This window comes from Capra hircus, chromosome 27 (genome assembly GCF_001704415.2).
Source record: "Capra hircus breed San Clemente chromosome 27, ASM170441v1, whole genome shotgun sequence".
Taxonomy (NCBI): domain Eukaryota; kingdom Metazoa; phylum Chordata; class Mammalia; order Artiodactyla; family Bovidae; genus Capra; species Capra hircus.
Genome location: NC_030834.1, coordinates 22703614 through 22730615, shown reverse-complemented (window position 1 = coordinate 22730615; position 27002 = coordinate 22703614). Strand labels below are relative to the sequence as shown.

The window sequence follows — 27002 nt, the reverse complement described above, 5'->3', positions numbered from 1 at the left end:
CATAACTAGAAGAGTCCCAGAAGATTAGGGATATATAGGTCATGTGTCATTTTCGGCATGCAGAGGATTAATGCACTGCTCCATAGATTTCAGTGAAACATCCCAAACTATTGATTAATGGCATAAATTTGGTGTCCAGAGAAACTCTGAATTGAAAGAAAAAAATTTCCTTTGATTCCTCAAAAGGACACATCTATCTTTTAGTTATTTCCGTTGTAATCTTCATATGTGGAAAAAACTAATATTGCTTAAGTATCTTAAGACGTGCAAATGATCATCAAATTTCCATGTTCTCTGCTAGGATATAAGGTAATATTTCTTAAAATATAAAGTTATCTAGTTAATTAATAGTACTTCTTTTATACAATACTACCACACTGCTTTGATTCTTTCATAATTAAAAACCTGCTGCTGCTGCTACTAAGTCGCTTCCCTGATAACTCAGATGGTAAACAGTCTGCCTGCAGTGCAGGAGACTCCAGTTCAACTCCTGAGTCAGGAAGATCCGCTGGAGAAGTGAGAGGCCACCCACTCCAGTATTCTTGGGCTTCCCCTGTGGCTCAGCTTGTAAAGAATCTGCCTGCAACGCAGGAGACCTGGGTTTGATCCGTGGTTTGGGAAGATCCCCTGGAGAAGGGAAAGGCTACCCACTCCAGTATTCTGGCCTGAAGAGTTCCATGGACTGTATAGTCTTAAAGAGTCAGACACGACTGAGTGACTTTCACTTTCATTCCAAAAACTGTAATGAAAATCACAAAAACACACAAATGTTTTTCTCAGCTGAGATTGCAATAAGAATAAATATCAGAGAGTTTGAAAGCATAGCTTCTGATGAAAGCCCAGATCTTTCTCATATGAAAATATGGATTTTATCTTTATCTAAGATTCATTGTCTTTGGATGTAATAACCTTCAGAGGTCAAAAAGAATAAAGAGAGAGAAAGAAAGAAATTTGAAAACTAAGTATATCAAAAACTCATGGTAGGATTTATCAATATAAGTTATCTTAAACTAAGGCAAGATTTTTTTACTCCTTTTTTTAAACTTTTTATTTTATATTCCAGTATAGCTGATTAACAATATTGTGATGGTTTCAAGTGTACAGCAAAGGGACTCAGCCATACATATACATATATCCATTCTCTCCCAACTCCCCTCCCACCCAGGCTGCCACATAACATTGAGCAGAGTTCCATGTGCCACATGGTAAATTCTCAGTTATTTTGAAATCTGAGATATTCTGAGTTCATTTATCTTATATAATGATGTAGCGGGAATGCTAGCAAGTTCCATTAGGGATCTCACATTTTCCAACCCCTGACTAGTGTTACAAAGGGCATCTTTTCTGAGGGGTGTCCTATAATAGAAAAGTTTAAAGAATGCCACAAAAGGAGATATTTATGGTACCTTATTTAATATAGCCAACAATTACATGGCAAAATTCACGTCTCATCTGTATATCCTTTTATATCTTTCTTAGACTTAAGTTATATGGCATATTTTTCATGAATAGAGTAAGCAGATCTTCGGCTCCAAAGTTAGAGTAAAACATGGGTGAAGCATGTGATTAAAAAAAAAAGAAGTATTTCATATATTGCAGGCTTCAATTACTCGGAACTTACCGAACATATTCCAAAGAATATCCGGTTAAGCAAAGTACCTCTTAAAGAGAGAATAAGAGATAAAATAAGCAATCATCTAATTCACTTTAGTAAAGCCTTTTAGGCATACTTCCTAAGAAGTGAGAAAGATAATAACTTTAATGACTGGGAAACAGAATATTTTGCAAGTTACTTGCTTTCCAGTCATCTCCTTATTGCAAAATTGAAGATGTAACTCTTTGAGTTATTGTCAGTTACAATAGTGATGATAAATCAGTGTGATATGATTTTTTTAATGTACTTCAAAAGTTTTCAAAAATTAAGTAACATTTGTAGAGTGAATCCATTTTTTTCTAGCTACTTAGTTATGAGAACAGGTTTCTCAATCTATGCATTATATAGTAAAGTTACTCAGGAAAAGTAGAATATATGTCATGCTGAATCGTTTATTTTTTTGGCCACTCGCTTCATGTGGGATCTTAGTTCCCTCACCAAAGAGCAAACCCACACTGCCTGCTACACAATCCCTGGGTCCCTGCATTGTAAGCATGGAGTCTTAACCACTGGACCACCAGGGAAGTCCCTGAATGATTTTTAATTCCAACAAGTTACATTCATTCACAGTTATGTCAGCTAATTGGAGGGGGGGGGGTTACCTAAATCATTTAAAAAAGCAATTTGGATACATTTCTCATAAGCTTTGGGGGGAGGGAGTTGGTTACATTTTTAAAAAAATTTTAACTGTGGTAATCATTTCTGATAAATCTATTTTTTTATGATATTAAGCAAATGGGTCACATAGTTGTTTTCTCATTAACTATTAACTTTACTTTTACCTCAACCCAGAAGAATTTTTGAAAAATCTAGTGTCAGTTTCTACAAAGAGCAAGTTGAAAGGATAGCTATATTGTTGACCATAAAAAAAAAAAAAAAAAGTGCAGTCTCAAAGCTGCAGATTATTCAGAATTGTTACTGAGGACTAGGCTGGGAAGGCAGCCTCTCAAATATCTCCGAGGAACTATTCCAAAGAAGAAAAGGAAGATTTGGGATATATAAAAGTATTTGCTTAAAAAAAAATCAAAACATGTAGTCAAACATCAAAAGATTACTGCTAATGCAAATGGACATCTCAAGTTAGTGATTTCTAGCATATTTCCTATGTTTGAGAAGATTCAAGAGTCTGGGTTCACTGAAGTTATTCTTCACACAACTGAGTGAGTGGCACAGCACAATGCATCTTAACTATCCAGGGCTCCTATCCTGTTTTCCTGCACCCTGAATTCCCCTCAGCGAGTACCATCCGGGCAGCCGCAGTGGCTGACAGTTTGATGCAGACAGCATTCCTTGTTTACTGAAATGGCAGTCATCATTTCTTGTCTACAGCTTCAGCTGGAGCCAATGCAAGAATTTCAGTTATTATTAATGTCATAATCTTAGTGTAATTACCAGGGAGGCTGATGCAGGCTGTGTGATAAAGTCATGGGAGGAGAGACCAAGAATTCAACAATTTAGAGCATCAGAACGTTGTGTTGTAAATGAAAGAGCTAAGAGCTATGACTGTGATGTTGCTGGAATGACAATGAATGAGTGAAGAGAGAAAATCGTCCAGGAATGAGGGCAGCCAGAGACAGTGGAATATGTAGTAGGATGATATGAGAGTCAGAGGTTAGGGAAGAGGAAAGAGGAAGGAAGAATTCTCTGGAACAAGCTCTGAGATGTGGAGAGGGTGCACCTCCTTTCTCTCTGCCCTTTAAAAAAAGAAGCAAAAGCAGCTAGAGTTGGAGAGAGAGTAGGAAATCAACATATGATTGTTTTGAATCTAGTTCCCTCTTCACATCATAGATGAGGAAGTTATTTTTAACGTTTTGCAAATTCATAGTTACTTAATTGTGAAGAATTTTACAGTGCAGAATGTGAATATATATGAATACAAATTAGTCCCTTACACTCTCTACAGCTTTATTAAATTGATCACTCATATTTAGAATAATGAATCTCAGGCATTACAAATTCCTCCTGCAGATAACAAGGTAAATTATATCTTTCACTTTCTAAAATGGTAAAGTACACACATTCATTCTACTTCTAAATATGTTCAGCAGAAGAATTAAATAGGAAAAGGTTTTTATCTTGTATGTTATTAATGTAAGTCATTAATGGATACATAATTAATATATTACTCTTGCATACACATAATGGGAGATGAAACATAATGTAATAGCTGGAATCTTTTAAAATATGTTTTTGAATGTTGTTTATTCATTCATTCATTTTTACCATTTCACTGATTTTCTGACAGAAGTAGAAATTCTGACTTCTTCCTTAGAATTCAACATCTGGTTGCCAATAGCAATAAGTTAGGCAAGCCTCAGGGCAGAGAATGCAGTACAAGATTTGATTTGCCTGAATTTGAAAACAAATGCTTTAAATGAGAGTATTTAAACTCCTTATCATGAAATGCTAGTTTTGGGGGAAAATACTTTTCCTATAAATTCCTTGGCTTGTTTTTTATCAGGCAATGAAAATTTTATAACATAGCATTTTAATTTTGCCTTAACTGCCTGGAAAATCAAAGTAAAATTTGGGATTCAACTCTAGCAACAAGCTACGTGTTTGAACACAATTATTTCTCATGGTTTGAAAGGTCTTTAGTTCTGTTTATATATTTTAGTGCCTAATTAAATATTGTGTTAAGTTTGTAACACAATATCTTTTGGGAAGAAGTACTGTTTTAATAAAAGTGTGAATATTTTACATTTTTCTCCTCTTTCTGTTTGCTCTTCATATGGCATCTGTCATCTGTTTTTCATGAAAAAAGAATAATTAAGGGAAACTATAATACTTTTCACACTTAAAAGTATTTCAAAGGCTGTGGTAATTTTTCAACCAAAAAAAGAGTTCATTTATTTCTCAATATATCACTAATTCTGGGTTTTAACACAAAAATGCCTTTAAATACAACATTTACTAATATTAAATTGGTGAAATTATTGCATTAAGAAATTCCTAACAGCTCCCCACTCCAGTACTCTTGCCTGGAAAATCCCATGGACGGAGCCTGGTGGGCTGCAGTCCAGGGGGTTGCTAAGAGTTGGACACGACTGAGTGACTTCACTTTCACTTTTCACTTTTATGCATTGGAGAAGGAAATGGCAACCCACTCCAGTGTTCTTGCCTGGAGAATCCCAGGGACAGGGGAGCCTGGTGGGCTGCCGTCTATGGGGTTGCACAGAGTCGGACACAACTGAAGTGACTTAGCAGCAGCAGCAGCAGCAGTTTCTGCCATTTTAATATAGATTGTATCAAAGATCAGAAATAACAGCAGTAAAACCAATGAATCACTGCAGGAGTATTTAGTAAAACTTTATTATTCACACATCAAAAAGATAGATTGAGAACTGTGAGCATTCAAGCCAAGATATGGAATGAGGCTCAAAGGAATATTGTTATAAAGCAGCTTATAAGGTAAATAGACCATAACTGTTCTTCACAGTGATTTTGTCTTAAATGATAGGGAATCAGTTAGTGGTTACCTCATATCAACCCTGGAATCCAATGCAAATTTTGCTTATGACTTCTAGAGACATAAGCAAGAAATGACCCAGTTCAAGCTAGTCTTGCAAAGTAAGCTACAATAAGCTTTCCTTGTATGACTAAACTGATTTTGTCGGCTTAGGGGATTTTCAAGGCTCGTCTCCATTTGTTTTTAATTTTAACAGTAACTTGTTTTGTAAAGCAACTTGTTTTTTCTCTGTGCTTTTAAAATATTTTGAAAATAATGGATCAGCTTTGACACACATATAAAGATTAGTTTTTTTAAAATATGAACTCCCATAACCTTTCTAGAAAATGTAATCGAATCTATTTTCAAGGGTGAAAATAGGAACCAAAGACAACAGGTCTGCTATGCTATTATCATCCAGTACTGTGTCATCATTCTTTATGACTTCACCTGTGGTCTGGCAGCTCAGTGAAAGTGTCAGAATAGAAATACAGAAAAGTTCATTGAGGAAATGCTCTCTCTCTGCTGTACCACTTCACAGTCAAGTTAAAATGTGAACTCAGAGGACTGGGGAAAGCAGTTTAACACCTCTAGATAGCTTCATGATTAATACTTATACCTTAAAATACAAATTTCAGCAATTAAATGATTTGCATTCAGCAATTAAACGAAATTTCAAGTAAGTGTTTTATTAACCAAAGAATTTTAAAACTACCTGGTTTTCATCTTCTTAAGTGGGTCAAATTCTTAGAGAAGAAGTGGCTGCCTTGGGCAGAGAGAGATGATGAATATAAATCAAATCGAAATGTAATATAACTCGTTCCACTTAAATGGCTTTTTAGAAAACTTGCTCTGGGTCCAAAAAAAAAAAAAAATGGTGCAAGAGATTGATAAGTTTTGTGTGACCTGAACTCAAATCAAGTAAACATGTATAGCCTGAGTGCATTAAGAAGTAAATATGCCCAGTTCAGTTCATTCACTTAACAGACATTTAATATAGAGGAACGAGGTGCCAAACATGGCACAAAATATAGTTTAAAAAATCTGTATGAGTAAAAGAAAATGACAACACACTATGCTTTCAGGACAGAATGATCAAAACAAGGCAAACCGAAGATCCTGTGACAACTACTGTGATAGACGTGAACACAGAGAAACTGGAGGGAGGGAGGTAAATTTTGACTCTGGAGGAGCAGGAAAGCATCACAGAGGACCTAACTGAATTGGGACTTGAAAAATGTCTGTAGTTTTGCCAGTTATGGGGCAATGGATAGGAATTTCACATGTAGGGAACAGAAGATGAGAGTGCACAGAAATGGCATATTTTCAGAAACATAAAAATTTGGGCAATTCTTGCATGGTGAAGTGGTGTGAAATAGAGCTAAAAAGAGTAGAACTGGATCATATAAAAAAGCACCTTATGTGTAATAAATGTGAATTTTATTCCCAGCAGAGATCAAGGAGTCAATAAATGTTTTATTTTGCTTTAATTCAAGCATATCAATATTTTTAATTTTAAAATATTTATGAAAATAACACTGGATATGAAGAATTAATGCAAGGAGGAAACGGTCATTGTGATGTGAGCTGCAAGTCTAAGAAAGATCACAGAAAAATGTATATTTAAGAAACATAGCTGATGTCACTGATTTGATATTGAGGAAGAAGAAGATAGAGAATTGGGGGTAAGATAGGTTTATTATAATAATTTCTATCAGAGAAGATAAGAAAACCTGGTAAAACTGTTTAAACTCAAGATATGAGATATCAAATGTGTGCCATCTACATTGAACAATATGGACACAGTTATGTTCTCTTTTAGGACTGAAAGTAGCGTAATTCTCATAAGTGATATATTTTAAAATATGTGTGCAGAGGGCAGTTCAGGAATTATTGCTCTTCCTCTGGAACCTAGGAAAAAAAGATTTTAAAAATGAACCAGACTCACTGAAACACAGACTATGGCAGTGTGAAGTTGTATCTTACAATTTATGACTGTATATGTTCCAGATATTTACGGAAGAGAATGAAATGTTTAAAGGAATTTAAAAATATATTTTGTTCCATTAATTTTAACATTTATTTTCAGATACGGATTTGCATTTTAGAAAGCCTAGACTGTTATCACCCACCAGAGACATAGTATCATGGTAATTAACACATGAGATTCTATACCCAGATAACTGGCTTCAAATACTTTGTTATTTATTAGCCGCATGATTTAAAGCAAGTGACTTATACTCTCCTTGCTGAAGTTTCTTCATGCGTAAAACAAGAATGATAATAAATAATACCATTATTAGTTGAGTACTGTAATTACAATGTGGAATAAATAATAAAAGTAAACACTGAGTGCCCTTAGCAAAGGCTAGTAGGCCCTGATTTAATCATTTTCATATATCGTCTAATTAATTCTTTATGAGAAGCCCACAGATTAAGTATTATTACCCTGTTTACTGATGAGGAAGTCATGATACAGAGATGCTGAATGGCTTGCCTAGTCCAGAAGCCAGAGTTTGGCGGTCTCACTATTTGAATTTAAACAGTCAGGGTTCACTGAAACAAGCACTTTATTTCTTGATTCTTTCCTGGGTGAATTTTATTTTAAGTTTCATAAGTAGGTAAGCTTATACATGTAAAGTATTTAGAAGTTTACATGCATGTCCAGCATTGACTAAGTGCCAGCAAATGTTAATTGCTTTTCCTAGTACTGCTCTTTTCTACTACCGTTTAATAGTTCAAACCTTGAGAGAATGAATATCAAGAGCACAAGTGCCTGGTGTACACACGACCTCTTACAGGTACATCTTCTCACCAGTACTTTTTATTAGAGAAGTCTCTATCGCAACAGCTTGTTATTAGTAACATTCTCTCTGTTTTTTCTATACTGGGTTTATTGTTTGTCTGACTTCCTAGATAATGAACTCCATGAGAGAAGAAAGTTGGTCTCCTCTGTTTCTGTTTTATACACAGCAAAGAGCTGGACACATCATAGGCCCTTAGTAAATATTTATGATAAACAAAGGTGAACACAATGGAAATAAGAATAGTCATTTTTCCCTTAGTCACTTGTATAGATTATAACAAAATCATTGAAATGAGAACATAGTGCTTTATTTCTCTATGACCATTAACAAGGTGACAAGCAGGCCCTTGTCTTAAAAAATGTGGATGTAAAAGAATCATAAGTGAGGGTTCTCAGGCCCTCTTAATGGGACAATTGCCATTCCCCTGGGTCTCCTACCTGCTATGTCTGAAGAGAAGCATAAGAAGGATAGTATATTTCTTAGCATCAAAGCAAGGATGCAGGTAGTGGAAAAGAGCTGACTTCAATCAAGAAATTGTTCTTTCTCCAAAAGAGATATTTACATTAATGTACCATGCAGAATAATATAGCACCTATGGAACCTTTTACCCTTATAGACTTGTCTGTCTTATGCCTATTTGAGAGTTAATACCACCATATGATTTTCCCCCCTTCATGATCTCAGCAAGAATAAACTCCAAGGGATATTGGTACATATATTTTAATATCTGAAACTAGACACTAGCTTTCAAAGATCTGGAGCACAGAATTATAAAGGATCATGAAGAGGGACTATTTTTTTTTTTTGGGGGGACTATTTAAAAAGAGTGAAAAACAATGATTTATTAGTGGAAGTTATTTTCTTATATGGAGATCTTTGGGGAAATGAGCACAATAAATGTCAAATTTGGTAAAAAGTAACTTCTTGATACCAATTTTCATCCAAGAATGTGTTTGTAATCAGATTTATAAATTAAGATTTCTTGAAATAGTTGCTATTAGTTTTATCATATATATATTTTTTTAATCACATGTGTATATTTTAATTAATTGTGTTGTACTTAATATACAGAGTATATATTGTATAAAAGGTCATAGTGTGGACCTAAGAGGCATAAGCCATGGTTCTAATCCCAAAAGTTTTCAGTGGGGTGATATATAACACAGAAATGATAGTGCGACTTGTCAATGAAAACAGTGCTCTTACATGCATTGCATTTTGTCTGTGAAAAATGTTACTCAATTTTTATTAATTTCACCTGATCACATTTTAATAAATCTGTATAACATATCATACTGATATCTACCTGAATACCTGTGGAGAATTGTTCATGACCTCTGATAGCTATACGTTTATAGTATAGTCAGTAAAACGATTGCTGTTTCTATTATAGTAAAATTTTAATCTAGATATAAAATTTTAATTCAGAGGGGAAGATTGGTGGAATCATGTAATGAAAAGGAAAGAATGCCAGGGATAGAACCTCAATTGGATATCGGTGGTTAGAGTAAGAGAAGATTGATATGTTGTAAACAAAGAGATGCAATGATTAAACTTTCAATCCTAATCCAAATCTCTTTCTCTGTTAGATCAACTTAAATGATTATTGCCTTTTTAAAATGAACTTTTCTCTCATCTTAAAATATTTAATAAAAAATATCTATTTTAATATACTTACATAATCCTTGTAGATTCTAATGATTATGCTCTTATGCTATAGATCACAGAAATTTATGTTTACTAATTCAAATAAGAGCACAATGTCATCAATTTTAAAAAATCCTAGTAGTCATATGTATTATATAATAAAAATATTAAAATATATGAATGAAAATGCAGCTAACCTATTTTTACAATGTTTTGAACTGCAGGGTGCTTTATAGGCTTCTGCTTTTTCTGACATTCAAATTAATTTCATTTTTTAAAAACATAGGCAACATATATTTAATTCTGCCAGTTTAAAATATTTTTGTGCTTTAGTGAGCCATCCTCTTTGTGCAGTTTCCTTACTGGGCATAATTATTTGCAAACACTCCTTATTCCACAACCATATTGTTAATAGAATTTGAACATATCACTTGAAAGGAATGATGGAATTAATTAAATATACTTCATATATTTTCAAAAATGAATGTCTGCAGCATAGAAACACCTATGCAAAAAGAACTAGGTTTATTTTTAACTACAGATAACACGCTTTTGATTTGTGCCAAAAATAAATGAGTTGTGATGAGACAGGATGAAATTGGCATTGTTCTGTACAACTATGTCTCACTTTTGAGAACACATCTGTTCTTGAAAATGTAGAAATTTACTTTTAAAAATTAAGCCTTAGTTTAGACATACTAACAAAGTCCACTTTTAAAGGAAAATTTGTGTGTGTGAGTGTGTGTTTGTGCATCTTTGCTTAGTGCTTTGCATCTAGTCAGAAGGGGAAAAAATAGCTTTAGAGAAAAATATATAAAATCTTATGTATATTCGAGTCACAAATTTCAAATTCTGTTCTCAAAAGAGTTTTTATATGATACATGTATGAAAGCGTTTTATTTACATTAACATAGAGATGACAAACCACTTACATGTTAAGGATGACCTTGGGAGAGATTTTCATAGTTTCGATATCTTGGGTACAGGCTCCATGAAGACAGGTATTGTTTTATATTTTGATCCCTGAAATGTCCCAAGCCTGTACTTAATATATTCTCATTATTATCAAAGTATTTTTGTTCAATGAATAAATGAATGAACTCTTTGTAAATGATTACCGTGCTTGTTTTAGGTCATAAAAATATGAGAGTAGCCAGTTGTTAGTTACTTGTCTGAGGCGGTGACAATAGCCTAGTACATAGATTCCTAAAAGAGTGATATTGCCCTTCAAATAAATTATTTTACTGTTGAGTGCTAAATTGTGATAAAAGTAAACATCTAAGCAAGATTATTTATGCTAAAAGATAAGCTATCTTACATTCTCTTATTCTATATACCTCCTTTCTTAAATCATCTTATGATTTAAAAATCATTCCTACTTGAGCTAGATACATAAGGTAATATTAATTTTGTTATGATGATTTATTTGTCCCTTCAATAAACATTTAGTAAATGCTTTCCTTCAGCAGTAGGCCAGGTAGTGGGAATAAAATTTGTCAACATGACTGCTATGGTTCTTGGCCCACGGACATTTCCTCTTGTGACAGAAGCAAATTAAAAACAAGTAAACACATACATTAGCAAAATAAATATGTCTTGGGATAAGTGCTCTGAACAAAATAAGTGGAGATTGGGAGTTTGAGGATTGAATGAATCTGTAGTTGCAGTGATCAGGGGAGGCACTTTCAAGGAGGAAACATTTAAGCTTAAACCTGAAAGTTGCAAGTTCAGCTTAAAAAGGGACCTCCCCATTTCTACAGAGTTTAAAATATCTCCAAAGGCAGGTCTCTATGCCAATGGAAGGGCGAGAAAAAGAGTTACTACAGCAGTGATGTATGATAATCAATAGTGTTGGAAATGTTTGCACCAAGTAGTTAATTCCTGTTTATCCAAATGAAAACAGTCCTATTATGTCAAATAGTTATTTTGAAGCACCCTCCTTATTTTGTATTTTTCAAACAGTATTTGGGGTGTTAAAAGAGCTGCTTGATATAAAACAAAAAATAGAATTTTGATAATACCCAAACAAGTGCAATATAATTTTATATATAAAATCTTGACTATATTTCTATTTTTTATTTGATTTCTTTATTTTATACATGTTTCCCAGGATAGTCCACTGGTCTTACAGTCTGACAGGAATGTAACAGTGAATGCAAGAAATCACATGGGGCAGTTAACTGGACAGCTGACAGTAGGTGAGTGCTCTGGGGTAAAGATTGCTCACACCATCTAACTCCATTTAAAGCTCTGTGGTTGTTTAAATTGGGAAAAGCAAAATATATTCTTTCTCTAATGTATTATTTCTCTCTATATGTAGACAGTCCCATACAGCCCTATTAGCTTTCACAGGATTTGATTTGTCATAGGCTAGTTAAGGTCATTGTTACTCTTGTCAATGTGTTAATGTGAGACTGAATTACATATATTTTGCTCTTATTACTCTTGAATTATGAAATGCACCATTTTCTAACAAATATCTACCTAGTATATTAAATTATAGTAAATAGGCTTAAATAAACATGAAATGCAACATCATTTATCTTTTTTCTAAATAAATAATTTACTAAATATTATCTGCTTGTATAAATTAGAAATGACATAATAATTGAATAAACTTAACATTGACCAATTATAAATTTGATGTTGAAATTATATATAGTTAAGGTTTAGAGGCTTTAGAAGTTGTAAATATGTTTATGATAAAGTATTACTAATGTTTTCTCATTGTCAAAAATTTAGAGATTCATATTACATGGCATTGTTATTTAACTTAATTTCTATAGAGGAATGGGAAATTGAGTCAGATATAATTATGTAAAACACTACAAAGACTTGATTTTTGTTTAATTGCTAATATATTTTTGAAATATTGTATTTTCCTGTGGGAAAATTACCTAATACTTATTGATATTATGTGTATGTGATAGTATATTATAAAGACTAAACTGCAATTTGGGGAGCTAAGTTATCTTTACCTTGATGAGGAAATAATTATCATTTGAAGCAAATGTATATTTCCAGTATTTCTGATTAAATTACCCAAGAATATGACAAAGAAATGTGAGATTTATAAACGTGAGCTTAATTCGTCTACTTATTTCTAAGTATATGAAATAATTTTTGTTATGTATTCACTTTGATGAAGCCAAAAGTAAAACTTACATTGTGAAATTTTTGTATTCCAAAAAATATATAATTAAATTTTATTTAAAATTGTTTAATTTATTTTGCTTTTTCTTTACACTATAAAATATGTTCAGTAGATATCTATCAATTGCTATAATTTGATAGTATTTTGCGGTATGATATCAATTAGAAGGGGCTTCCCAGGTGACACTAGTGGTAAAGAATCCAACTGACAAAGCAGTAGACACAAGAGACAAGGGTTCGATCTCTGAGTCAGATAGACCCCTGGATGAGGAAATGGCAACTCCACTGTTCTTGCCTGGGAAATCCCATGAACAGAGGAGCCTAGCTGGCTGGAGTCCACGGGGTCACAGAGTCAGACAGACTGAGCGTTCGAACGCACGAACACACACACACATCTATGACAAAGGGGAGCTATAGGCTAATGGACTAAAAATTAGAGAAAAGAAATACATCTATCGACACAAAAGTGATTCAAAAGCACCAGGTACTTCGTTTAAATGTTCATGTCAATTAACTATTGCTATGTTGGAATTACAGAAACAGGCCTAAAATTTTTTTTCTTTTTAATGTAGAGAACTGTTAACCTAGAATAGAACTTTATTTTGCATTCTTTTCTAGATTAAAAAAATAAAAAGGTCCTTAGTGGAAATGCCAACCTGTAAATTGAACCCACAAAGACTACATACCAATGTTGACTGTCAAATACAATCACTACATAACTAGTGTACTGCCTGTGGAACAAATCGGCTGTTTGATTATATGAAGGATAATCAAATATCATTTACATTTCACTGCCTGCTTTCCTGCAGGAAACATAAAGAATGATAGCATTGGACTTATGTTTTCAACCACTGTTCTAAGTTAGTTTTAATATAGAATCGATACTTGCCAGTTATGTGTGGGAAAAGAGAGAAGAATGGAGAGAGAGAGAAGGAGTGGTGGGCTGGGGAGAAAGATTAAGCTTAGTTTTAGCTGAAGCAAATCAATAAGGTAATGATACACCAGCATATTTCTGTGGCTGGAAGCACACTCTTTCCAGTGAGGCTTAAACTGAAAACTTTTAATATCCTGCTCCTCTGGGTGTCCTGTTGATGACCTCCATCTTTCCACCACTTTGTATTTCTCATTAACCATACAAAAAACAAAGGAAGGGTAGATAAAGGGGAGTCGGAGAGGGATAATGTATTCACATCTGGAGTCAAACGATATAGGACTCCAAAAAATTTTATCTCTTGGAGACTCAGTTTTCTCATCTCTAAAATAGAGATAAGGACATTTATTTAGACCTGTACGTAAGAATTGGGGAAATTTCAGTGTCTGCAAATCTTAGAGAATTATGTTGCTAATCTGTTATTATTTGAATGATGGTGTTTGTAATTTTTGGTGTCACTTGAGTTACAAATACATGTTAGAGTGTGAAAGATCTCATGATGCTTTTCTGTCCATTACGTCTGGAATTTTAGTTGGGGAATACATGTTGTATTGTAATACTGTTGCAAAGATATACCACAAAACACATCACAGAAAGTGTGCCTGATGTGTGGATGATGCTTTAATCATGTCAGGATAAAATTATCTTTAGGTATAATCTGAAGAGATATTCAGACATATTTAAGTAAGGTATTCAATCACTGTTCATTTTAAATCATATTGAGATAAAGTAACCATTTTAAGCCTCTTTCCTTATTTCCTTTTTTTCCTTAATTTTTCAGTTTTTATTTAGGGACATGGTCCTGGGCATGGTCCCATATGTATATATATATATATGTATACATATATACATACATACATACATATGTATACATACATACGTATACATATGTATACATACATGCATATATATGTATACGTGTGTGTGTGTGTGTGTGTGTGTGTGTGTATGAAGTAAAAGTGTTAGTCACTCACTCATGTTCAACTCTTTGAGAACCAATAAAATGTAGCCTGCCAGGCTCATCAGTCCATAGAGTTCTCCAGGCCAAGATATTGGAGTGGGTTACTATTGCCTTCTCCAGGGGATCTTCCTAACCCAGAGACAGAACCCAGGTCTCTGGCATTGCTGGCAGATTCTGAGCCACTAGAGAAGCCCATCTATCCATCTCTCTCTCTCTCTCTCTCTCTCTATCTATCTATCTATCTATATAGAGAGAGAACCTGCCTGTCAGTGCAGGAGACATGAGTTCAATCCCTGGGTTAGGAAATTCCCTGAAAAAGGAAATGGAAACCCACTCCACTATTCTTGCCTGGGAAATCCCATGGACATAGAAGCCTGGCAAGCTACAGTCCATGGGGTCACAAAAAAGTCAAACACGGCTTATCGACTAAATAGCCTCCAATTAAAATAAATAAATTTATATTAAAAATAAATAAAAGTAAACTTTCACATTCAAAAAAAAACAATATATGCCAGTTCAGGCATAATAAAAACTAAAACTAAATATTTTACCCTTGGGTAAATTTTTAAAAAGACAAAATTTGTGTGTGCTTGAAGTTCCAGGCTTTATGTAAATTTCTGGTAATATCAGAATCTCCCCACAAAGTTTGACTTTAATATTTTATGACCTTCATAACATAGTTGAAGATCAATGAACTCAAGGTTTCTTCCTACAAATTTCTCTTCTTAGAATAAAGCTGAAAGAGAGGTATAAGGTTATTAGTGGGAAGTGGGTAAAGAAAGTACAGGATCCCAGAGGTTCAGACTCCTTGAAGGAAAAAAAGAACTTAATTCTCAGAATCATTCTCCAAGTCAAATTCCTGTTTATTCAATCTGTAATTCCTATGTTATCAGGTAATTCCTTTTTTATATGAGAGGAAAACTGATTTTAGGTGTTACATGTTCATATATGTTGATAGTATGATACTTTATATTTTTCAGAACATTTCTATCAAACAATGTAGATAAAATATGTAAATCATATACTAGAATTGTGAAACTTATCATAGTCACTCAGGATAATTCATCAATGTGATCTATAAAATAAAAACCATTTCTATAGGCCAATGCTGGAGAAGGCAATGGCACCCCACTCCAGTACTCTTGCCTGGAAAATCCCATGGATGGAGGAGCCTGGTAGGCTGCAGTCCATGGGGTCGCTACTAGTCGGACACGACTGAGCGACTTCACTTTCACTTCTCACTGTCATGTATTGGAGAAGGAAATGGCAACCCACTCCAGTGTTCTTGCCTGGAGAATCCCAGGGACGGGGGAGCCTGGTGGGCTGCCGTCTATGGGGTCGCACAGAGTCGGACACGACTGAAGCGACTTAGCAGCAGCAGCAGCAGCATAGGCCAGTGCAGATGAAATATTGTCATGTAGTTTTTATATAAACATTGGTCAAAATACTGATAACAGTGATAATTAATGCTATGGTAATTAGATTTGCTAAAAATGTAATAACCTTTACCACAGTATAATAGGGATAATTTGTTATCTTTTATTTACCAATAACATTATATTGATCTATAATGGAAAATACTTAAACTACTCTTGTAAGTAGTTTAAACAATATAAATGTTAATTTCAGCAAAATAATTCAGGTTTTTTATAGCTCTTAGCCAATTTTGATCAAGGTATGGAATTCTATATTGCTTTTTCTTACATTCCCTTACAGGTATTGCTTATCTTTGATAAAGCAATAGCTAAAATAATAAGATATTTTTTCCATCTCTTACACCTTTTGTCATGAGTCTGTAGTTGGTGGATAAAAATGAAAGGATAAACTGAAAAGTTGAACAAGGAATGACAGTAGTGGATAGAACTAGTTTTTGTTCCTAATTATTTTTCTCCTGTAGCTCCCTTATTTAAATCCCAGTCACAAACAATGATGTTTGAGAAACCCAGAATGGCTGTTAATGGGGTCCTGTGTCATAAACAAGTTCCATGATGCCACGTCTACCATTATCCCAGTAAAGTATTAAGACTAATTGTGTATTAAATAATTATAATGTCATCGTCCTAAAATTTACTTTTCAAATGTGCCCAAATTCACAATTCAAATGGAATGTCATATGTCATCATAATTTTACTTGTTTAGCACTCAGTACATTTAGAGAATCAATTAACTCCTAAGAACGACTAGCTATTATCATTGGATCATTTACTCATCTTTGATATTCTTAAATCCATTTATCAAAAATCAGTGACATAACCAAATTATATAAAAACCTTAATTATAATCTACCAATAAAACACCCTATTTTTTTCTTTCTTCTATACTTCTTCAATGCTCAGAGTCATGGTTGACTCTATGGTAATAAGAGAGAATGTAATTTGTAAGAAGTTAAACAAAATATTTATATTTAGTGCTGCTGCTGCTGCTGCTAAGTCGCTTCAGTCGTGTCCGACTCTGTGTGACCCCATAGACGGCGGCCCACCAGGCTCCCCTGTCCCTGGGATTCTCCAGGCAAGAACACTGGAGTGGGTTGCCATTTCCTTCTCCAATGCGTAACAGTGAAAAGTGAAAGTGAAGTCGCTCAGTCGTGTCCGACTAGTAGCGACCCCATGGACTGCAGCCTACCACGCTCCTCTGTCCATGGGATTTTCCAGACAAGAGTACTGGAGAGGGGTGCCATTGCCTTCTCCGATATTTAGTGCTAGTTTTCTTTTAACGTTTCAAATTTTGAGGCTTAAACACCATATAATAATGAAAATGGTTATTAACAGCTTCTGCAGCAGGGTTGATTCTGTGATTTCTTCTGAAAGAGCTTGCCTTCATTGCTGAAGGGGATTTATGAAAAGGCCCATCAGGTAGTAGGACATATAAGCAGTCTCTATGCCCAGACAGAGGTGTCTGTACCCATCCTTTGCCTTTTCCAGGGGCTGTCAATCAACTATGCACTTAAAAATCAAATATGTTTTATTCATATCTAGAGAAGATACACTGAAGAAGGGACTGGCTACCCACTCCAGTATTGATGGGATTCCCTAGTGGCTCAGACAGTAAAAAATCTGTCTGCAATGCAGGAGACCTGGGTTGAGAAGATCCCCTGCAGGAGGGCATAGCAACCCACTCCAGTATTCTTGCCTGGAGAATCTCATGGACAGAGTAGCCTGACAGGCTAAAGTCCATGGGTTACAAAGAGTCGGACATGACTGAGCAACTAAGCACAGCACACCTCAGAGAAGATAACCTTGATAAACAAACTTACACATTAATTATGGTTCTGTAAGGAAAATATTTTTAGTTGATTTGTTTTCTTACCATTTTGAGTAAATATATACAAATGAATGCAGTCTATGGGATAAAACAAATATTTTTGAAATATATTAAGTGTGTAAGGATACAAGTAAAAATGTACTAATTAAATTTAGTACATTATTTGTCCATAGGAAAGCCATTTGTATTCTATTGATTACTTAAACTGTATTGACCTTCCGGGTGTAAAGGGGAATGTGACTGATGGCATGATCCCACTATATTTAAGGAGAAACATATAAGCTTCTTATAGGAAACCAGATATTCTTCTTCACATACACAGAATTAAAAAGTATACATTGTTTAGTTGAAAGAAAACAAGATGATATAGTGTAGACTATTTTTAGCATCTATATCAAAAGAAGCATTGGGTGTGCTAATACTCTGGCAAAATGCTTTAAAGAAGGCTGAGCTCACAATAGCAAAATGCTGTTATATAAAAGCATTATAGGGAGCAAAAACATAACATGTTTACCAGTTCAACTTAATTCAGTTATAAGAATATAGCTTTATCTGCAAGAGATCATGTGTGTGTGTTTTAAATATTCCTTAAATGACATGCACTTACACCTGGGTTTGTTATTGATCAGAGAAAGTAAGAACCCAAATCCTTAGTGATTGTTACTGGATCTTTTCACTTAAGAAATAAAGTGAATCAGTGATAAAGCTGACATCCTTCAGTAAAAACTGAAAACACTAAGTTTCAACTATGTTGATGTCTCTGCCTGCCTCAATACATCCAAGACAGACAGACAGACAGACAGACAGACAGACAGACAGACAGACAGACACACACACACACACACACACACACACACACACACACACACAGCAACAGGCCTCCCACAGAACTGGTATATGGAGAGTACTGGGAATCAGTCCTGAGTCTACTACTGCATACAGCAGGCTTGGTTGACACAGCAGCATTTTATTTCATGCAATTAATTACTTATGCCACAGGTTAATTTGTCTTGAAGCTTTTCCAAAAATCATGGCAAAATAAAAATGCAGTAACACAGGCAGTGAGTAAAATAACATATTGTTTTTGCAATAGCAAATCCAAATACAAATTTATTGTGCATATGTTACATAGAACAATAGCTTAAATATGTTTATAATGAGTTTAAAATAACATAACTTTAAGGGAAATGTTACTATTAAGAATTTAATATACACTAATGCCTATTAGATTGTCAAAACCACTGAGCATGTTTCTAATGTTCCACAAACTTATGCTATACATCTGAAAGTCTCACAATATCAGACACAAAATATGCTTGCCAAAAAGGCATTCTAATGTGACTAATTATTAAGATGTCTTAGAAAACCAAAAAAATCAGCCTATAAATTTAAAATTCTCTTTAAATTATAGGAATATATGGATTTTCACTAATACTATTGTGAATCTAATCATATGAATTATATATCACATTGTTGTAGAAGAGTATGTTGACCTAGAAATCATAATTTTCTCATAAACTAGTTTTAGAAAGAAATTATGTTTTGATAGTTAATAACATAGATTCAGGCGCCAACCTAATCCTAGGTGTGTCATTTCCAGCTCTGTGACCGCATGCAAATTACTCCGGGCAATCTCTCCAGGCATCTGTGAGAATCACACAAGTACTAATGCAGTAGATGTGAGAATGAAATGGGTGGATATATGTGAAGTGCTTGGAACATTTTCTGGAGCAGGGTATGCATTGTGTATATGTTAGTAACTGTAAATTTTATTTCATCTACCTGTAAATAATTCTGTGTAGGTGACCAAGCCTCTCAAGTTTATTTTCCTTATCTATAGAAGGAATATTATTTGAGATTGTCTCCATGGTTCTTTCCTATTCCAAGCCTTAAAGTGAAAAAAAAATTTTTTTTATGTTTAGAGAACTTAATTGATAAATCCTCTGGTCAATTAACTTCCCCACACTCCTGATAAAAAATGACATATAATTTGATTATTGACATCTTAGCCCCAAATTATATGCACATATTTTTCATGGAAATGGAGAATGTAAATAAGCACAACTAAATCAGCATGTTGTAATTCTTTCATCAGATTTTGGCTTATAAAAGTTTGTTTTTTATTGAAAGTTAATCCACAAAATAATTCAACAAGTGCCATCAGCTTATTTTTGTCTATACTAAAAATCAGCATGTTTTGTCCCTAAATGAATAGAGAAAAATGTAGATGAGGGTTTTATAATAAATATTTAAAGACCCCTAAAGTGACATGTAATCTTGTGTTAAAGCAATTACTGTGAACACCTGGGAATCGCTTAATTGACTGCAGATGGTGTAGGACATGTAAAAAGTAGAAGGTTACAGATTATTCTCACGTACCAAATTTATGTTTTCTGTCATTGACTCATTTTTTTAACTTAGAGTATACTGTAATAGTCTGGGACAACTTAATAAGGATGAGTATTTTATGTAAAATAAGTTGTGCAAACCTTGAAGAGTGGATCCACAAAACATTTAGGAATAACTTTGCATGTACATTTTAAATGATTAAATACATTGTTGAATTTTTTGTTCATTATTAAAATTCATTCATTCATTTACATTAATTAAACTAACATTAATTTATCAGTTTAGGAAATAAATGCCTCTGGTATGAGGGAAAAGATGGCATTCCTGGAAATTAGGACCCCAAATCAGTGTAACTCAGGTATAAAAAGAGTTATAATGCCTGAAGGAAAGACAATGATGTACATGTTTTGAAACATTTTATTACAATATTTTATATCATGTGTTAACATTCTAAAGCATTATACTGCCTTTTAAAGTTAGTGTTTGTATTTAATTTAATAATTTCTCAAGTGTCTGTATATTTAGGAGTGCAGCATCAGGTCATACCAAGAATATTTCTTCCTGGAGGACCTAGACCAAGTTCTGAAAGAATGGTCTGGCTAGTCTTGTCCAGCATGTGCCCGCCTCTGTCCTCCTTTTCTTCCAGGGTTTTGATGCCTCAGTCTGAGATCAATCACTGCATTTCCGCCAGGCCATCTCCACTCCACGGTGCTCTGTGCTATGGTACTAAGGCCAGCCCTTCAAGGTGTTGGCCTAGACTTCTCAGAACCAAAGGTTGCTCATCGGCTAGGATTGTCACTGGATCCCAAGGATTTTTTGGCAGGAAAATGTCTTTGAACTTGCTCTCCTTCTGGCAAAACATATATTTTTCAATATACAGTCTTTGGTAATAATGCTCTTAGTTGTCAAAGAAATAAATCTAGTCTTGAGTATATAGACATGAGAATGGGAGGTGAAATATGGTAATTCTAATCATATTAATAGTCTAAAAATGGCAGACACTTGCATCATAGCACTCTCAGGCCGGTCCATCTCCTTATATGGTAATAAACAGAGATAATACAGATATTTTTCAACAAATATAATGCACATATTTGTGAAGTGTTTCTAACTTCGTAATACTGAGGAAAGCACTGAAGAGATGGATTTACATTTAATTCATTCTATAATTATGTAAAACTATTCAGAATATGCTATGACTGTAGCTCAGTATTTAAACTTTAATATTAAGCAGTTGTAATACTTTTTTAAAAAAATGATATATTACAGAGCTCATTGAAGGATTTGTGTGCATGGTATATCGTGTCTGACTCTTCGAGACCCTATGGACTGTAGGATAAAAGTAGAATAAACAAAATATTGGGCTTCCCAGGTGGTGCTAGTGGTAAAGAACCTGCGAGCAAATGCAGCAGACACAAGGTTCATGACTTCAATCCCTGGGTCGTGAAGATCCCCTGGAGGAGGGCATAGAAACCCACTCCAGTATTTTTGCCTGGAGAATCCCATGGACAGAGGCTATAATACATGAGGTTGCAAAGAGTCAGACATGACTGAGTGGCTGAAAATGCACACAAAACAGTAAAAGAGTGGTTTCCAATTTCATATTTTAGGCATTTCATTAGCATTATAGCTATATGACTTACCTGGAATTAATGAATCTACAGCTTATACGCTGAGCCTGACTTTGTTTTTAATGAGGCTCCATTTGTGGGACCTCAGAACTGCAGGTGGACTTGAGTTTCATGTATAATTGACTTACAGAACATGCAGTTTTGTGTTGGCATTAAAAATAAACTTGTCTTTGGAAATTTGGTTAATGGGGCGTACAGTTCACAAATGTAAGGCTATGAGACTAATGATCAGCAGACATCTGGTGGTAGGAAGCTAAATAAAATGTAGGGATCCATGTGTACACAGATTATTTACTTCAGTACCAGGGGCCTTACATGACATCTCAGTCAAACCTAGTCTACCAAAGAACAGTACTAATTGCCAGGTCATGGAATAGAGGGAGATAAACCATCAGAGGCTGTTATTTATGATGGTCCAGGTCTGAAAACTATTAGCTCTTTTTGCTTAATATTCATTTCATATTATGTGTCTATTTTTATATATAATTTTGGAGATATTCCAAGTAAGATAATGCATCATCAGAAAAATATAGCATGATGGGAAGAGAAAATTGAGTATAAGCATAGGGGAAAAATAGGCCATAGTAATTCTTATTTCCAAGTTTTTATTGGATTTTTACCAATACACTTGTAATGAGGAGACAACATTTCCAAAATCTTTTGAAAGTACCTTAAGATTAATGTCAGTCCTTTAATCTGTATTTGTTGGTTAACATATATAATCAGTTTTACAATATTTTCTCACAATATTATCTTTGGATATTTTGTCTTGTATTTGCCTGAAATCAATAATATCCACTCCTATACACTCCTTTTATGTAATGATTTTGGCATGGCTTGTTTTGAATCTTCCATTCTGAGGTCATATGCCTGCTGCTTTGCTTTCTAAATGCTCACAAACACTACAGGCTAATGTATGTTTAACATTCCATCTTCCTTTCCCACCTGCCCCCAAGGAATTAAAGCATGCTGACAACTCAAACTGCTTGGACCTTACCTTCTCTAATGTCACAATATTTAGAACAAAATCTCTCATTTTCATTTATATTATCTTGCCATTCTTTATCATTCTATGAATATTACTGAAAATACTTAACAGGCCAGTCATGCAGTTTTTTGGGGAGGGTAGGGATTTGTGGGGCAGGTGATTCTAAAGGAATAAACTTCCTTTCCCCAGGTCTCTGTCTTCTTGAGTCTTCGTGACTGTCTCCTTCCTCTCCTCCCCTTCAGGCTCATTTCTCACCTAGTTTGTGAACTATTTTAATGGAATCAGTAAATTTACCGCAACTCTTTACAAGGAGACTAGTCAAACAAATTTCCCATTTAATCATAGGTATTTTCACATTCAAAGCTCAGAGGAATCAAAACTTACAGTTTAAAAAATTACAAATTTACAAAAATTACAATTAGTGAAATAAAAGATACTGATGGTACTGAGTGCCAGAATGGATGCAGAGCTCCTGGAATACCTACCCTCTGCTACTGAAGTGCAAAAAGATCCAGACACTCAGGCAAAGACTGCCTGTGTCCTATCAAATTAACAAGGTCACATGGGTCTTGTTAAATCACTTTTAATGAGATCTGTGGTACAAACACCCTCTTACAACAATAGAAGAGAAGATTCTACATATAGACATCACCAGATGGTCAATACCAAAATCAGATTGATTATATTCTTTGCAGCCAAAGATGGTGAAGCTTTATATAATCAGCAAAACCAAGACCAGGATCAGGCCGTGGCTCAGATCATGAACTCCTTATTGCCAAATTCAGACTTAAATTGAAGAAAGTAGGGAAAACCACTAGACCATTCAGGTATGACCTAAATCAAATCCCTTACAATTATACAGTGTAAATCACAAATAGATTCAAGGGATTAGATCTGATAGACAGAGTGCCTGAAGAACTGTATATGGAGATTCATGACATTGTACAGGAGGCAGTGGTCAAGACCATTCCCAGAAAAATAAATGCCAAAGGGCAAAATGACTGTCTGGCGAGGCCTTACAAATAGCTGAGAAAAGAGAAGCTAAAGGTAAAAGAGAAAAGGAAAGACATACCCATTTGAATGCAGAGTTCCAGAGAAGAGCAAGGAGGGATAAGGAAGCCTCCCTCGGTGATCAATGCAAAGAAAAGGAGGGTAAAAATAGACTGGGAAAGGCTAGAGATCACTTCAAGAAAATTAGAGATACCAAGGGACATTTCATGCAAAGATGGGCTCAATAAAGGACAGAAATGGTATGGACCTAACAGAAGCAGAAGATGTTAAGACGAGGTGGCCAGAACACACAGAAAGTGAAAGTGAAGTTGCTCAGTCGTGTCCGACTCTTTGCGACCCCATGGACTGTAGCCCACCAGGCTCCTCCCTCCATGGGATTCTCCAGGCAAGAGTACTGGAGTGGGTTGCCATTTCCTTCTCCAGGGGATCTTCCCAACCCAGGGATCGAACCCTGGTCTCCTGCATTCCAGGCAGACACTTTAACCTCTGAGCCACCTGGGAAGTCACACAGAACACACAGAAGAACTATACAAAAGATCTTCATGACCCACATAACCGCAATGGTGTGATCATTCACATACAGCCAGACATCCTGGAATGCGAAGTCAAGTGGGCCTTAGGAAGCATCACTACAAACAAAGCTAGTGGAGGTGATGGAATTCCAGTGGAGCTATTTCAAACCCTAAAAGATGATGCTGTGAAAGTGCTGCAGTCAATATGCCAGCAAATCTGGGAAGTGCAGCAGTGGCCACAGGACTGGAAAAGGTCAGTTCTCATTCCAATCCCAAAGAAAGGCAATGCCAAAGAATGCTCAAACTACCACACAATTGCACTCATCTCACACGCCAGCAAAGTAATGCTCAAAATTCTCCACACCAGGCTTTAACAGTACGTGAACCATGAACTTCCAGATGTTCAAGCTGGATTTAGAGAAGGCAGAGGAACCAGAGATCAAATTAGCAACATCTGTTGGATCATCGAAAAAGCAAGACAATTCCGGAAAAACATCTGTTTTGCTGTGTTGACTATGCCAAAGCCGTTGACTGTGTGTATCACAACAAATTGTAGAAAATTCTTCAAGGAATGGAAATACCAGAGCACCTTACCTGCCTCCTGAGAAATCTGTGTGCAGGTCAAGAAGCAACACTCAGAACTGGATATGGAACAACAGACTGGTTCCAAATCGGGAAAGGAGTATGTCAAAGCTGTATATTGTCACCCTGCTTACTTAACTTATATTCAGAGTACATCGTTGAAAATGCCAGGCTGGAGGAAGCACAGGCTGGATCAAGATTGCTGGGAGAAATACCAATAACCTCGGATATGCAGATGACACCACCCTTATGGCAGACAGTAAAGAACTAAAGGGCCTCTTGATGAAAGTGAAAGCGGAGAGTGAAAAAGTTGGCTTAAAACTCAGCATTCAAAAAACTAAGGTCATGGCATCTGGGCCCATCACTTCATGAGAAATAAATGGGGAAACAGTGAGAGACTTTATTTTGGGAGGCTCCAAAATCACTGCAGATGGTGACTGCGGCCATGAAATTAAAAGACGCTTACTCCTTGGGATAAAAACTATGACCAACCTGCTGCTGCTGCTAAGTCTCCTCAGTCGTGTCTGACTCTGTGCGACCCCATAGGCGGCAGCCCACCAGGCTCCCCCGTCCCTGGGATTCTCCAGGCAAGAACACTGGAGTGGGTTGCCATTTCCTCCTCCAATGCATGAAAGTGAAAAGTGAAAGTGAGGTTGTTCAGTCATGTCTGACTCTTCGTGACCCCATGGACTGCAGCCTACCAGGCTCCTCCGCCCGTGGAGTTTTCCAGGCAAGAGTACTGGAGTGGGTTGCCATTGCCTTCTCCGATGACCAACCTAGAGAGCATACTAAAAAGCAGAGACATTGCTTTACCAACAAAGGTCCATCTAATTAAGGCTATGGTTTTTCCAGTGGTCATGTCTGGATGTGAGAGTTGGACTGTAAAGAAAACTGGGCACCAAAGAATAGATGCTTTTGAACTGTGGTGTTGGCGAAGACTCTTGAGAGTCCCTTAGACTGCAAGGAGATCCAACCAATCAATCCTAAAGGAAATCAGTCCTGAATATTCATTGGAAGGACTAATGCTGAAGCTGAAACTCCAATACTTTGGCCATGATGTGAAAAACCAACTCATTGGAAAAGACCCTGATGCTGGGAAGATTGAGGGCAGAAGGAGAAGGGGACGATAGAGGATGAGATTGCTGGATGGCATCACCGACGCAATGGACATGAGTTTGACTAAGCTCTGGGTGTTGGTGATGGACAGGGAAGCCTGGCATGCTGCAGTCCATGGGGTCACAAGAAGTTGGACACGACTGAGCAAATAAACTGAACTGTAGTACAAATCTAACCATAGTTCTTTCTCAGGCATCGGAAGTGTGTAATAAAGTGTCATTTGCTGCCAAGATCCTTGTTGTGTTTGGCCGGGATCCTTATTAACTATTGAAATCACTGAGTCGTCATTATTGATTGAAAGTTAGCTTAGCATCATTTCATGTTCAGTCTTAGTTACTAAAATTATTTGCAAATAATTTCCAGCAAGCATTACCATTACTAAAGCTTGTTCTACCTGTTTTTTTTTTCTACCCAATTTTATGTTTCTGCTTCTAATTGTTACATGATATGCTGCTTTATCACACATAGGTGGGTAGCTACCAAATATACTCCTTTAAATTTTCTTACCTTTTTCTTTAATCACAAGATTTAAAGATTTAATCACCAACAAGTCAAACATTCTTGGTTGTGTCCATCTGATGGTCATGGTTATCTCAAACTCAACAGAAATCTAACTACTGGGTATTTTCAAGAAGCTAACAAATAATCTATATCTGCCTATCTATTTAGTTTTAAAAGACAGTGGAGGCTAATTTTCCTTTCAACACTAATATTCCATATATAGAAAACATTTTAAATAATGAAATTAATCAGCTTTTCTGCAAATGTCAAATTTCTCACCCATAATCAACTGACCATTTAGAATAGCCATAACTTTCTTGAGTGGACACTAAATAAGACACTTCAACTTCTTAATAACCTTAAAGCTCAATGAAAATAGAAATTATCTATGAATACTCTAGAGATTGTTGAAATGATATTAATAGCAATGCAAACAATGTTAGCTACTGA

General features: G+C 35.3%; 1 protein-coding gene across 2 annotated transcripts in view; it reads left to right on the top strand.

The window, feature by feature from the left end:
* SGCZ (sarcoglycan zeta) overlaps positions 1-27002 on the top strand; it is a 413335-nt gene that overhangs the window by 288455 nt on the left and 97878 nt on the right. For both annotated transcript variants that reach the window (XM_018041802.1, XM_018041801.1), the window contains exon 3: positions 11667-11754. In XM_018041802.1, coding sequence (XP_017897291.1) covers positions 11667-11754 — 88 coding nt within the window. The remainder of the gene's footprint in view (positions 1-11666; positions 11755-27002) is intronic.